We start from the raw sequence: 14360 nt of genomic DNA, 5'->3' as shown, positions 1-14360 counted from the left end.
TCAACATGTCAAACCCAAACAGTAAACATACTCATACATGTTAATAACAATAACAGGAAGAGAGACTTCGAGGTAGACAGACCGACTCTGAAGAAGCAGTCCAACAACGATTGAAAGCAGCAAAGGGAGAACTAGATTACGGTAAGTGAACAAGAAGCTTGTTTGACACGGACCTTGTTCTTTACCTGTTTGTGTTTGTTGGAATGTTAATTGCAGCTACTCAGCCAGGGGTGTTACTTTGACCATGTTGTTGTGAATGATATAGTTGATGGTGCATACAGAGAGTTGAGAACGATAGTTATTCATGTGAGTGTTGTCGTAGTTCATAGGGGTGGAGTCCCATTGGTATGATTTGAAATTTTTGTGCTAAATCACCTGTATGTTGTTGATATAATAATCATGACCATTCAATTCCGCGTGTATTGTATGGCACTGTATTGCATACTAACTGATACATGTACATTTAATCTTGTAGGATATTGAGAAACTTAAAGCAGAGTGCTGAGTGAATGCCCTCTACCCCTGTTTGAGAAGACCCGATTGTTATGAGAATTTATGTATTCTACACTTGTCTAACAATTAACACTGCAATGAATAATTGGAAATAGTGGCAATCTTTGTATTGGCTCCATCATTTCTTGATTGTTGTCTGCTGTGTACAGAATGTCATGCAGGAATTGTACCCTCATTGTTCTGTTGCATTTCAGCCCTGTTTCTCGTCTGTAGATATTCCTTACTCTTTTGAACAACCCTACAGTACCAACGTCAGATTTAGAGGCTCATTTTCAAGAACATATTAATTAAACCATAACCCCATGCTACCCGCTAGCATGAAAAACCAAAAAATAGTTTTACAAAATACTCCTGCCTCTCGCTTCAAGAGTGATAGGGCATACTTGGCTTCCTCAAAGCATATTTCTGGTGTTCTTCTTGTGGCCCAACAGAGACTGCAGTTTTGTGATGTAGACCCATGTCTTCAATACAGCTAGACTTTGATTTGTCCAAGTTTCAGATTTTTCCAAGTTTCAGCTTGACTGCATGATGAATTAGAAATCGAAATCTACGTAAAACTCGAATAGGTTGGTCAAAACAGGTAACAGAACGCCTGCATCCAGTCTGGCTAGATTGATGACTCACGTGCACGGCACTTTTTCGTTCAGGAAATCCGATATAGTGTCTGGTGATCGGTCCCGTTACCGTTTGCGAAATGAGATGGCGTTTGAGATACTCGTTCATCTTTCTACAAACTCTTCTCGCCAACTTAATGATTGGTATCCTTAGGGCGACCAATCATGCGTCCACACGCTCAACATCGATCAAGGAAGTAAATGTGGGCGTCCTCCTACCTGTTCTTGAACTACAAGACCAAGTATTTGACCAGCCTATTCGAGCCGTACAGATGGCCTTCGACGAGATTAACAAGAAACCCAACGAATTGGGAATCTTGCCGAACACTCGAGTTAATGTCGTCGTCAACACGACCGGCTACCATCGGTGGCAAGCAATTGAAGCAGCTCTATGGCAAGTAAACGTAGCGAAAGTCGTCGCGATTATTGGCGGAGCGGATGCGTCGCAAGTGAAGGTCATTTCTCCAGTGGCGAAAGAAGCCAGCGTTCCACTCGTGTCTCCGTCAGCAGTAGAATACGAACTTGACTCGGAGACTCTCTATCCGACGTTCTTGCGAGTCGGAGCTCCTGATTCTCGGTTGGGCCTCGTCGTCAAGGAAGTTCTCGATCAGTTCAGTTGGACTAGAGTGGCCGTCATTCATTCGGACGACGATTATGGCATTAACGGAGTTCGATATGCCGTCGACACTGCAAGGATACTTGGATACGACGTGAAGACTGTCTACTTGCAAGAGCCGCATGGTCCCCAACTCACGAGTTCCGAAGTAAGCGACATTATTAGTTTGAAAGAGAACGATTACCGTATTTTTCTGGTCGTTCTGCACGTGGGAGAGGAAGCGGCTGTGCTGAGAGTTGCTGCAGAGCAGGGGATGTTTGCTGCAGGTTATGCGTGGGTACTTGCATATTGTAACTATGGTAGCGACCTTCTTCCGCAGTCTGGAATGGATGGAATCATTTGTATTAGGCAGCAGATGAATGAAACAGCCGCAGAAATCCTGTGGGAGACCATGCAGAGCTCACAATACAGAGGACGTGAGACAAGCATGTGGCTCGATTCAATTCATGCATACAATGCCGCAAATGCTATTGCACAAGCTCTTCATATTGTTTTCCAATCTAACGATAGTGACAGTGATGATCGGTTAGATGAAGATGTACGAGGTGGTGATAATCCTGTTTATCGACCATCTCCGTCACCTGTAGGAAGTCAACTTCTGAGTGTCTTGAAAACGCAAAAAATATTTTCTGATCAGACCGGAACGTTTCATGTAGACATCAGAGCCATAGCCGTTGACTATGCTTACCTCATCTACTACAACAAAACGTTTCTCCAGTTTGCAGAATACAAGAACAATTTGTTTAGTCTCTCTTCAAAGTCATACAAACAGATTGTTCGTTTCCCTGGAGATCAAACAATTGTACCATTGGATAAACCATCCGAACGACACAACATGCTGAATGTATTAGTACCAATCTCTTATCCTTTCACAGACTACATTGACAAGACAACTCATGAATCGTGTGTAGGTCGTAATGATCACTCAAACTGTGAATTCATTGGGGTTGCCATTGAACTGATACTCAGTGTCACAAACCGAATGGGTCTCAGTGTTAATTTCACCCTTTGGACAGACAGCTGGAATGATTTGGTGAAGGAGGTTGGGAGGAAAGCTTCAGAATACGACATTGCTGCTGGCAGTGTTACTTTGACTTCCCTTCGCGCCCAACACGCCAGATTTTCCAGTAGTATCTATGACTCGGGTCTTCGAATTCTCATACTCCGACCTGAAGTCGAAGAACAAGGATTCTTTGAATTCTTTAAACCATTCAGCTGGTCAGTCTGGTTGTTAATTATCATTACCCTTCTTTCAACATCTGGTGTGATGCTTTATCTTGATCCTAAAGCAGTCAATACACGTCAAGAGCAAGAACATTCACATGACGAGGAAGAATATCCGCTTTTACTTAGTGGTGGCAAATGGAGTGATCGGTTTCATCTGTATGCAGATGCTGTGTATTTTTCTGCTTGCACTTTCTTTGCTGTTCACCGAGTGGACAACATAAATAAATTATTTTCTCGGGTTTATATTGTTGTGCTGTGTTTCTGGGTGCTCATCATGGTGTCTGCCTACACAGCTAACATGGCAGTCTTTCTCACACACAAGCATGCAACTCAAGATATTCGTAACTACAAAGACTTGGCAAATGTGCCCGTAGGCTGTAGATCTGGAACATCTAATTGGGACTACGTCAACAACGAGTTGTCACTAAAGATGGTCGTTGATGTCAAGGATGGACACCATGCAGTCAAGTTACTAAAACTTGGACAAATCAAAGCCTATATTGCCGATACACCTCATGTACTGGGTCTAGCATCAACAGACTGCAGTCTTGTGGTTGTTGGGCCACAAGAACAACACCAGAAATATGCCTTTCCCATGAACCCAAGCATGGCGTATCACTCTCAAATCAATAAAGCTATACTAGAAACAGTTGAGCAGGAGTTCGTTATGAAAACGTTCAATCGTATTCTCAATAACTCGTGCCCTCAAGAGCAACAGGAAGACGACATCCGGCCCATCACATTGGATGACATTGGTGGCCTTTTCATGTTAGCAGGTGCTATGGGGGTCACGATTGTGTTCTTGAAAGTGAGCCTGTTAGTCTGGCGTCGGTGCTTAAAATCAATGAGGGAGAGAAACAAACGCAAGAGAAAGCAGAACAGTGTGGTGTTGGACAGTGGGATTTCTGGCACATACAGTGGGATACACTATGCAAAAGTAGAAGACGATTCAGACTAGTATATTTAGAGCTGATAGAGGACTGCTACTGTTTGCACTCCACCATTTGTAGTGTCAATACACAATTGTAGAATACGCAAGAAGCTATCATTACAATCAGGTAACTCGAATCCTCTCAAGGGTAATTGTTAAGTCTTTTCGTCAGTGAATTTACACATGATCAAAGTCCAGTCTCTGTAGCCATCTTTGTTAGTTAAACTTGTCAACAGAATTGGCCTGTTTGCTTTTACATCTATATCAAACAGCTTGTTTACACCCATCTCATTGCTACAAGGCTGTTAGGTGTGAGGTTTGTTACTTCACTGAAGAATGGACAGACATACAGAAACGAAATATGCCAGAATAATTCTTGAAAAACTCAACATGCTTACAGAACGCCATTTCAATATTGACAGCTTAGGTAATTGATTAATTAAGACTAGATTGCTCTAGATACAATTAATGCAACTATAGCCTTTAGCCAACAGTATTATAGATAAGAATCTACGTTTTCTGTTCTTCCAACTTGGTGTGAACAATGTTAACTCATCCAACAATGCAATGCAAGTATAGACAACAAGGACGTGTTGACTGTTCCTTAATTAATTAACGTACAGTAGGCATCCCAAGTTGTACATTCACCGGAGTATCCAATCAAGAGCCAAGCAATAATTAACAACAATTAATTAATCGAGCACCCAACAAGTTAACGTAACGATTCTAAACGTTAATTAAAATAATGAAACGAAGATAGAGGTTTACCCTCTAAAGTATCCTCGTTTCTAAGCCCATTTTTCGCTTGCACGTGTTTCACCACGTGTTACTAAGCCGTGTAATGGACCACGTGTACCCCTTCGTGCAATGCGAAAAGTTGCCACATGGCATAGTAACACGTAGAAAAACACAAAATTTGAGAAATTTCTCACGTCTAGACTCGCTCAGGTCTCGCTCTAATAAACTTCGTCATCGAAACCGGAAATAATTTGCAAGTGGGAACGCCCTACAAGTGAGTGTGATCGTGGCAGTATGTACAGTGGTGACTCACGGGAATGTCTTGTAGAATAGACTGTTTTAATTAATTAGTGACTCTCGAAAACAACTCGTATCCCGAAGCAATCGATCGATGTCTCCTTTCCTTATCACGTACTGTGCCGTTTTTGCTCACGTAGCGTTCTCTAGGCCTCTACCTCGAGATTGTTGCAAGAAGACACGTCGCTCTGCTATGGACTTGAAGCATGAAATAACTATTGGTGTGTTACTGCCGACCGTGGAGGTAAACGGCAAGCTCTTCAATCAACCAATTCGAGCGGTACTGATGGCTGTCGACGAGATCAACGACAGGTCAGACATCTTACCAAACACTCGTATTTGTGTGGTCGTTAACAGCACATCTTACGATCGCTGGCAAGCCGTGCAAGCTGCATTGTGGCAAATAAACGTGGCTAACGTAGCAGCCATTATAGGTGGATCCGACGCGTCGGAGGCGAAACTTATCGCTACGATCACAAGAGAGGCATCGGTACCACTCCTTTCACCGTTAGATATTGAGTTTGAGTCTGATTTGCAAACTCTTTATCCGACGTTGTTCAGAGTTGGTGATGCTTATGACCGCCTGCGAGATCTCATACGAGATGTGCTCGAGCAATTTGGCTGGAGAAATGTTACTGTTATTCACTCTGATGAAGACTACGGTTTTTATGGAGTTCGATATGCCATCGAACAAGCAAGAGCTGCTGGCTATCACATCAATTCTGTCTATTTGCAACAGCCTCATAATGATCAACTAACTGAGAATGAAAAGAAAGCCATCTACACGTTGAGGGATGATCGATTCCGCATATTTGTAGTTGTTCTTCACCCTGAAGAGCAAGCTGCGGTCTTGAGGATTGCTGCTGAAGCAGGTATGTTTGCGTCAGGGTATGCGTGGGTTATTACGCATTGCAACTATGGAACAGATCTGTTTAACGAGACCACAATGGACGGTATAATCTGTATCAGACAGCAGACCAATGATACAGCAACAGGTGATTTATGGAACATGATGCAAAATTCGAGCTACAGTGGAGATGAGACAAGCATGTGGCTTAGTTCAGTTTATGCCTACAATGCTGTACACGCACTCTCCCAAGTTATGAATATGTCGCAGAACTCAACTGCAACGACCACAAGTCCATCTGCAACCATTCAACCCAAGTTCAGACCCAAACCGTCTTTTGAGAGACAGACACTGTTTAATGTGCTTGCCAATGCAACATTCTACAATCAAACAGGAACATTACTTTTGAGACACAGACATCAAACATCCAACTATAGCTTTTTCAACTACCACAAAGGAGAATTATCCTTATTTGCCACCAGAAATGCCAATAATTTTTCTCTGGTTGCGACCAACTCAAGTAGCCAGCTGGTATATTTTCCTGGAGGCACGAATACTGTTCCACCAGATTTCCCAGTTGAACATTACAAGACACTGAATGCCTTGGTGCCAATTTCATTTCCATTTACTCAATGCATCAACAAGACCAGCAATAAACCATGTCAATTGGGACACATTGAAACAAATAGTGAATTTCGAGGAGTTGCTATTGATCTCATTAAACTTGTTGCAAGTAAGCTTGGAATTGAAATCAAATTGACAATGTGGAACGACACATGGGATAAATTAGTTGAAGAAGTAGGAAATGCTAACAACAGTTGGCATCTAGCAGTAGGAAGTGTGACAGTTACAAGATACAGAAGTCAGCTTGTCAATTTCTCCAGTAATTTCTTTGACAGCGGTCTCAGAATTTTAGTTCGAAGACCAAATGTTATTGGAAGAAGTTACTTCGAATTTTTTCACCCATTCAGCTGGTCTTTGTGGCTTCTCATAATTATCACTCTCATTGTGGCTTCTGGTGTGCTTCTCTTCCTTGATCCAGATTCTGTTGACAGTGGGTTTGCAAAGAAACATCCAAATGCTGGAAAGTGGAATTGTCGAATACACCTCGTATCTGAGGCTGTGTACTACACCTGCTGTCTCTTCTTTTGTGTTCATAGAGTTGACAATATCAATAAGTTGTTTCCTCGTGTCTATGTCATTATGTTGTGCTTTTGGGTTCTCATCATAGTGTCCGCCTACACAGCCAACATGGCATCTTTCTTTACATTTCGAAAGCAAGTTGACATAATCAGCAGCTACCAAGATCTGATAGATCGCCCGGTCGGTTGTCGTAAAGGAACTTCCAATTGGGAGTATGTAGTAAATGAGCTATCTCTTAGAAATGTGGTGGCTGTACGTGATAATGATGAAGCCGTGAAAAAACTGAAAAGTGGATTTATTGAAGCTTACATTGCTGACACATATCATATAACGAATTTGGCTGCAAAACACTGTGACCTACTTGCCACTGGATTACAAGAACAGCCACAAAAATATGCATTTCCAATGAAACCAAACCTATGGTATCAAAATCAAATCAACAAAGTCATACGAGAAATTGTTCAAACCAACTTTGTAGCAATCGCTTATAACGAACTGTTGACAAACAACTGTCCTTCAGTACAGTTACCAGACTTTCGTAAAATAACTTTGGAAGACATTGCTGGCCTCTTCATGTTATCCTATGGTGTGGGCGTTTTTCTCATCTTGTTAAAGGGAATGGATCTGCTATGGGGATGGTGTAAGGAGAATCGAATGCAACCTACTCAAATGAAAACATGGAAACAAAACAGTGTCTTACCATTTTGAATTAGTCACAACTATAGAAATATTCGTATGTATGAAAGTATCAAAGTGTCTAAGTAAAGATAATACAAGTGTACTTGTCGTTGTCAACAAGTTACCCAACACTATATTTATAGTAAGTCTTTCAAAGACCTAACTCTTGCCCATACAAATCTCTTCTCTCGCAAGCAAAAGAGCCTGGGTACAAGCTAGCCATAACTTTTGTGGATGTTTTTCCTTCTATCTACATCCCATCTGCTTTCCTGTGATTCAACTGAAACTTGTATTCTTCATCTGCAATCATGTCTCGATCATCATTATTCAAAACAGCAACGCCTACACATCGCATACATCAGTGCTAAACACGGCAGAAAGTGTTATGGCCGTCTCACAACACTCTCGCCTGCTACCACAGCACCCAACAACAACCACAAACTAAGCCAAAGGTTTACAGTAGCCGGTACTGTACAGCTATTTTATACAAGTACAACTACAAGTCCAGTATGGTTACCACACACGTGGGTTACTAAAATTATAACGGAATACCGTAGATATGTTACGTCATAGTACGTCGTGTTAAAAGCGTGGGTGCCTTCTGTTCCTCCTACGTGCATGTCTACCTTGGTGTGAAGATGTCCATCCCACGTACGCTATGATGGACGCATTAGCCAAGACAACATGACGTGTTTCCCCATGCAATTCAGGACAACAACTTGTATCCTGAAGCAATGTATGTCTCGTCTGCTTATCGCGTACTGTGTCATTTTTGTTCAGCTTCATGGAGCGTTTTCTGCACCGCAAGCTTGTAACTCTAGGCACAATTCACTGAAGCCATGTTGCTCTGCGCATGCAACAGACTTGAAGCATGAAATAACTATTGGTGTGTTACTGCCGACCGTGGAGGTAAACGGCAAGCTCTTCAATCAACCAATTCGAGCGGTACTGATGGCTGTTGACGAGATCAACGACAGGTCAGACATCTTACCAAACACTCGTATTTGTGTGGTCGTTAACAGCACATCTTACGATCGCTGGCAAGCCGTGCAAGCTGCATTGTGGCAAGTAAACGTGGCTAACGTAGCAGCCATTATAGGTGGATCCGACGCGTCGGAGGCGAAACTTATCGCTACGATCACAAGAGAGGCATCGGTACCACTCCTTTCACCGTTAGATGTTGAGTTTGAGTCTGATTTGCAAACTCTTTATCCGACGTTGTTCAGAGTTGGTGATGCTTATGACCGCCTGCGAGATCTCATACAAGATGTGCTCGAGCAATTTGGCTGGAGAAATGTTACTGTTATTCACTCTGATGAAGACTACGGTTTTTATGGAGTTCGATATGCCATCGAACAAGCAAGAGCTGCTGGCTATCACATCAATTCTGTCTATTTGCAACAGCCTCATAATGATCAACTAACTGAGAATGAAAAGAAAGCCATCTACACGTTGAGGGATGATCGATTCCGCATATTTGTAGTTGTTCTTCACCCTGAAGAGCAAGCTGCGGTCTTGAGGATCGCTTCTGAAGCGGGTATGTTTGCGTCAGGGTATGCGTGGGTTATTACGCATTGCAACTATGGAACAGATCTGTTTAACGAGACCACAATGGACGGTATAATCTGTATCAGACAGCAGACCAATGATACAGCAATAGGTGATTTATGGAACATGATGCAAAATTCGAGCTACAGTGGAGATGAGACAAGCATGTGGCTTAGTTCAGTTTATGCCTACAATGCTGTACACGCACTCTCCCGAGTTATGAATATGTCGCAGAACTCAACTGCAACGACCACAAGTCCATCTGCAACCATTCAACCCAAGTTCAGACCCAAACCGTCTTTTGAGAGACAGACACTGTTTAATGTGCTTGCCAATGCAACATTCTACAATCAAACAGGAACATTACTTTTGAGACACAGACATCAAACATCCAACTATAGCTTTTTCAACTACCACAAAGGAGAATTATCCTTATTTGCCACCAGAAATGCCAATAATTTTTCTCTGGTTGCGACCACCTTAAGCAGCCAGCTGGTATATTTTCCTGGAGGCACGAATACTGTTCCACCAGATTTCCCAGTTGAACATTACAAGACACTGAATGCCTTGGTGCCAATTTCATTTCCGTTTACTGATTACGTCAACAGGAACAGCAATACACCATGTCAACCGGAACACAATGAAACAAATTGTGAATTTCGAGGAGTTGCTATTGATCTCATTAGACTTGTTGCAAATAAGCTTGGAATTGAAATCAAGTTGACAACGTGGAACGACACATGGAATAAATTAGTTGAAGAAGTAGGAAATGCTAACAACAGTTGGCATCTAGCAGTTGGAAGTGTGACAGTTACAGAACCAAGACGTCGTCTTGCCAATTTCTCCAGTAGTATCTTTGACGGCAGTCTCAGAATCCTTGTTCACAAAGCCACTAAAAGGAGTTATTTTGAATTTTTCCAGCCATTCAGGTGGTCTGTGTGGCTTCTCATAATTATCACTCTCATTGTGGCTTCTGGAGTGATTCTCTTCCTTGATCCAGATTCTGTAGACAATGGGTTTGCAAAGAAACATCCAAATGCTGGAAAGTGGAATTGTCGAATACACCTCGTATCTGAGGCTGTGTACTTCGTCTGCTGTCTATTTTTTTATGTTCATAGAGTTGACGATGTCAATCGATTGTTTGCTCGTGTGTATGTTATTATGTTGTGCTTTTGGGCTCTGATCATGGTGTCTGCTTTTACAGCCAACATGGCATCTTTCTTTACCTCTCAACAGCAAGATCACACAATCAGCAACTTCAGGCAATTGATAGGTCGTAAGGTCGGTTGTCGTAAAGGAACTTCCAACTGGAATTATCTAATAAATGAGCTATCTTTTGACACAAAATATTTGGTGGACATAAAACATCCTAGTGAACCACACGAAGCCTTGGGAAAACTGAAGAGTGGGTCTATTGAAGCTTACATCGGTGACACACATCATGTGAAGGGTTTGGCTGCAAGCGACTGTGATGTAGTTGTTACTGGACCACAAGAACAGCCACAAAAATATGCATTTCCAATGAAATCAAACCTATGGTATCGCAATCAAATCAACAAGGTCATACAAGAGGCTCTTCAAGAGAAATTTGTACTACGGGCTTTTGATAGACATTTGAACAGCACGTGTCCTCCAGTGGCAGAACAAGAAGACAACCGTAAAATAACCTCAGAAGACTCTCCTGGCCTCTTCATTTTATCATGCGGTCTGGGCTTCTTTCTGATATTGTTGAAAGGAATTTATCTGTCATGGCGATGGTGGAAAAAGCGACAAATGCGAAACACTGTTTTACCATCGTAAGTTATTTACAACTAGAAATTTATATACAAATGCTCTTCTTACTTTCAGCTGACTCCGCACACACGTCATTTTACTAGACACAGATTCCTCGAGGTCCAAAGTTTTCGCGCATACAAATTGCACAATTGGTCGGGGCATTCGAGGCCGACACAGCACGCTAGCAACGCAAAGCCTACACATCGATCGTAGATCTGTGTGATACACGGCCAGAAAGACTGTTGAAATCGTTTGGCCACTACACGACTCCCAAAACGAGACTAGAAACTCACTACGCTATGAAAGGCAGACACAACAGGGTTGGGGTCACGTGCGCTAGCCTACTATTCTCTAAACCGGAAGTGAACGTTTGCATGTGGAACCGCCCTACACCTGACGTCTTTTTCATTTATGAAGAGCAGCTAGAGTGGATTGTGTGTGCCAGTTGAACGAATATTTGTCTTGGACGACAGGTTTGAACACACGCACACCACACACAAATAGCAGACGTATCTAGCATGCGATTCCGTGCGTGGGGGCCGGTATCTTGCTGCAGCTGCGCGATACTTTGAATTCCTGGCACGTCGAGATCGAATGCCGAGGCCTCTGGCCATTGTAAGGCTGCGCTCGGATGGCTCTATCTACCGCAGTGGTGAGTGCATGTTTAGCTAGGTTCGTAAACGAGCGGTTGGGTGGCGGCGCTGGGAACCAGACATCGAGCGACGACATCTCTCTGTTCTCACACAATCTGTTCCACATGCGTCAAGATGAGATGCGCGTTCACAGTGGAGGAGACCGCTATAGACACGCAAATATGCTGATTGCTGTTTGTCGTCTGTATTTGCAGCAGGTGTTCCTTGACGCTCTTTCTCAAATCGCTCAATTTGGGCTTGTGATCTGTTGCTTCCCGGTCGTTTGTCGTTTGTCGTTGGTCGTTGCTGTTAGCTGCAAGGGTTTGAGTATGGCTATGGCTATTGCTGTCGTCTAGTGGTAGAGTAACCGAATGACATGCAAGGTCCTTGCAAGTCTAATTGAGTAGATGGGAAGTGCGTGCATACGTATACCTTCATGCATGCTGACAGGGTGGTCGCTTGTGCTGACTTAGATGTGTGAATTTACCCTCAAACTCAGCAAAACTATTGGTAGACCTTGGGGCATAGATTTACCGTTTCTTGTGAAAGTAGTTGTAAAATGTGTAGTGGGTGTGTCCTATATGTATGGGTGCCAGTGTCCATTTGACTGTTTGGATATTTTTATGCACCAGGAGGTTGGTTATGTTTTTTTCTAAATAGCCTTGTGTGATTCTCCACATTGGAAATTATCCTTTAATCATGTTACATGAAATTGTAAAGTGTCATAATAATCAACTAAGAGTGCAGGAATGGTTGTTACTGATTTATGGTATTTTGTAGCTGCAGGACAGGTTACAGTATTGCGTGTGTCTGGTGTGTGTGTGTGTGTGTGTGTGTGTGTGTGTGTGTGTGTGTGTGTGTGTGTGTGTGTGTGTGTGTGTTGCATAAAAGTTATGTTTATTTGAGTGGTTAATGTTGTGCACCTGTATACCTACAAGCAGTGCTGCAGTGCTCATCCTGATTGTTTTGTGAATGCAGGTAACAGCTCATTATGAGTACTGCTTCTTTGTGCAAGTTGAGTGGTGCTGGACTTGAGGGTGGACTTCAGGGAACTCATTGTGAGTTCAATGTGGAGATGCCTGTTAGAGAAATGCAGCCAGCAGGTGGTAGTGAGCTTTCCATGCATATTCGAGGACCATCCAAGGCAGTGATCAGCAGCAGACCTATTCCAAATGGCTACACTGTTGACTACTTTCCTTCTGAACCAGGAGAGTATATTCTCACTGTGTTATGTGACAATGACCATGTCCCAAGTAGTCCGTTTACAGTACAGGTCAGTGTTTTGTGATATAACCCAGACGTGGCTAATAGATTATTTGTGGTGTCTATCATGTCTTGTCTGTTACTAATGTCAACTCAGTGTGTATCATTCTTGTTTTTTGTTATATGATTAGGTGAAGAGTAATCCAGAGTACAAACCAGTCGGAAACCATTTGAAGTGCTCTGCTACTGGGCCTGGTATGAAGGGTGGAATTGTTGGCAAGGCATGCCTATTCTCTGTTGATGTTAAGGATGCTGGGCAGGGAAAACTGGCACTGGCATTGACTGGACCATCAAAGACTGAGTTGACTAGAAGTGACAGCTCGTCGGGGTATGAGTACCAGTTTGTACCTAAAGTAGCTGGAGAATACACATTGAAGATAGCGTTTTCAGACAAAGATATTCCTGGAAGTCCATTCCTCATACACATCAGTGAAACTGAACGTAAGTTGTTTGTAGTTCTCATTGTACAGTACTTGGAGTCGTGTGTTGTGTTGGATCTATTTAATTGTCTGTTTGTAAATTTGTGTCTGCTTCTGTGCATGTTTTTATTTGCCTTTTGCATGTCCGGTTGTGAGCCATTGTGCCTGATTACGTGTCTGCTCCTTTACCCATTTATTTGCTTGTCTGTGAGCTCTCTTGTATATCTTTCCACTTGCATATTCTATCAACAGAACATGCTGATTCTGTTCTTGTAGAAGAATTGAATCAACAGCAACCATCTGCCAATTTGAATCGTAATCAAGGAGGAGCTGCTGTTCAGATTGGTGTGGGTAGTGGTGGAGATCCTTCAAAATGCAAAGCGTATGGTGATGGCTTGTATAAAAGTGTTGCCCTAAAGCCAACAACATTCTATGTTAATTGTCGCGAGGCTGGTGGGGGAGGAAAGCTTCATATTCGAATGACTGGCCCTTCTAAAACTGATTTGGTTGAAGTTGAGAAAGGATCTGGCTTTCAGTATACGACTAAAGCGCCTGGTACGTATGAGCTAGTTCTTCTGTTTAATGAAGTGCACATACCAGGATCACCATTCACTGTCATCGTCAGTGAAGACCCCAACCATCGAGGACCATACAGCTTTCCCAACAAAGTCAAAGTTCATGGAGGTGGACTCAGGGCAGGACGACCCAGTGCCTCAAGCACATTTTACGTTGATTTGGCTGATGCAGGTGCTGGCACTTTAAGTGTCGAAATCCAAGGTCCTGAAGAAGCTCCTATTCAATTAGGAAAACATGACAACGGACAGACTGTTGTGAGCTACGTGCCACCTGTTCCAGGAGAATACGTAATTGCGGTCAAATTTTCTAATCAGGACATTAGTGGCTCACCCTTCACCGTGTCTGTCCAGTAAGTCCTTACCCACAGACAGTAGTGATAGCATAATTTTCAAGCTTTGGCAAATACAAGGTTGATAAAATTGTGTTTTTTTAAATTAATGCATTGTTGTAAGGTATTTCAAGAAAATGGGTAGAAAATAAGTAGCAATTTGTTACTGAAGTTTCATGCATATGCTGTTGTCTTTTGAGTTGCATGGGTTGGG

At 42.7% G+C, this 14360-nt stretch overlaps 4 protein-coding genes across 5 annotated transcripts; all 4 read left to right on the top strand.

The window, feature by feature from the left end:
* Window positions 1-1193: 1193 nt before the first annotated feature.
* Window positions 1194-4219, top strand: LOC134193623 (uncharacterized). Its single transcript, XM_062662461.1, has one exon. The coding sequence runs from the start codon at window positions 1208-1210 to the stop codon at window positions 3926-3928; it is 2721 nt and encodes a 906-aa protein (XP_062518445.1). The 5' UTR covers window positions 1194-1207; the 3' UTR covers window positions 3929-4219.
* Window positions 4220-4936: 717 nt separating this feature from the next.
* LOC134193625 (uncharacterized) lies at window positions 4937-8146 on the top strand. Its single transcript, XM_062662464.1, has one exon. The coding sequence runs from the start codon at window positions 5031-5033 to the stop codon at window positions 7632-7634; it is 2604 nt and encodes an 867-aa protein (XP_062518448.1). The 5' UTR covers window positions 4937-5030; the 3' UTR covers window positions 7635-8146.
* Window positions 8147-8273: 127 nt separating this feature from the next.
* On the top strand, window positions 8274-10977 carry LOC134193624 (uncharacterized). The gene has a single exon (XM_062662463.1). It carries the CDS (start codon window positions 8289-8291, stop codon window positions 10950-10952), a length of 2664 nt encoding a protein of 887 aa, XP_062518447.1. The 5' UTR covers window positions 8274-8288; the 3' UTR covers window positions 10953-10977.
* A 301-nt stretch (window positions 10978-11278) lies between these two features.
* Window positions 11279-14329, top strand: LOC134194126 (filamin-C-like). Of its 2 annotated transcripts, none has more exons than XM_062663034.1 (4): window positions 11279-11401; window positions 12539-12833; window positions 12955-13264; window positions 13519-14328. In XM_062663034.1, the coding sequence occupies exons 2-4, from the start codon at window positions 12552-12554 to the stop codon at window positions 14169-14171; spliced, it is 1245 nt and encodes a 414-aa protein (XP_062519018.1). In that variant the 5' UTR covers window positions 11279-11401; window positions 12539-12551; the 3' UTR covers window positions 14172-14328. The 2 variants fall into 2 exon arrangements, with proteins under 2 accessions (XP_062519018.1, XP_062519019.1); XM_062663035.1 differs by lacking the exon at window positions 11279-11401 and adding an exon at window positions 11541-11580 and having other exon boundaries at window positions 13519-14329.
* Window positions 14330-14360: the final 31 nt, after the last annotated feature.

The sequence above is a fragment of the Corticium candelabrum genome, chromosome 18 (assembly GCF_963422355.1).
Source record: "Corticium candelabrum chromosome 18, ooCorCand1.1, whole genome shotgun sequence".
Classification (NCBI taxonomy): domain Eukaryota; kingdom Metazoa; phylum Porifera; class Homoscleromorpha; order Homosclerophorida; family Plakinidae; genus Corticium; species Corticium candelabrum.
The sequence above is the reverse complement of the archived record's forward strand: the minus strand, read 5'-3'. Positions and strand labels throughout refer to the sequence as shown.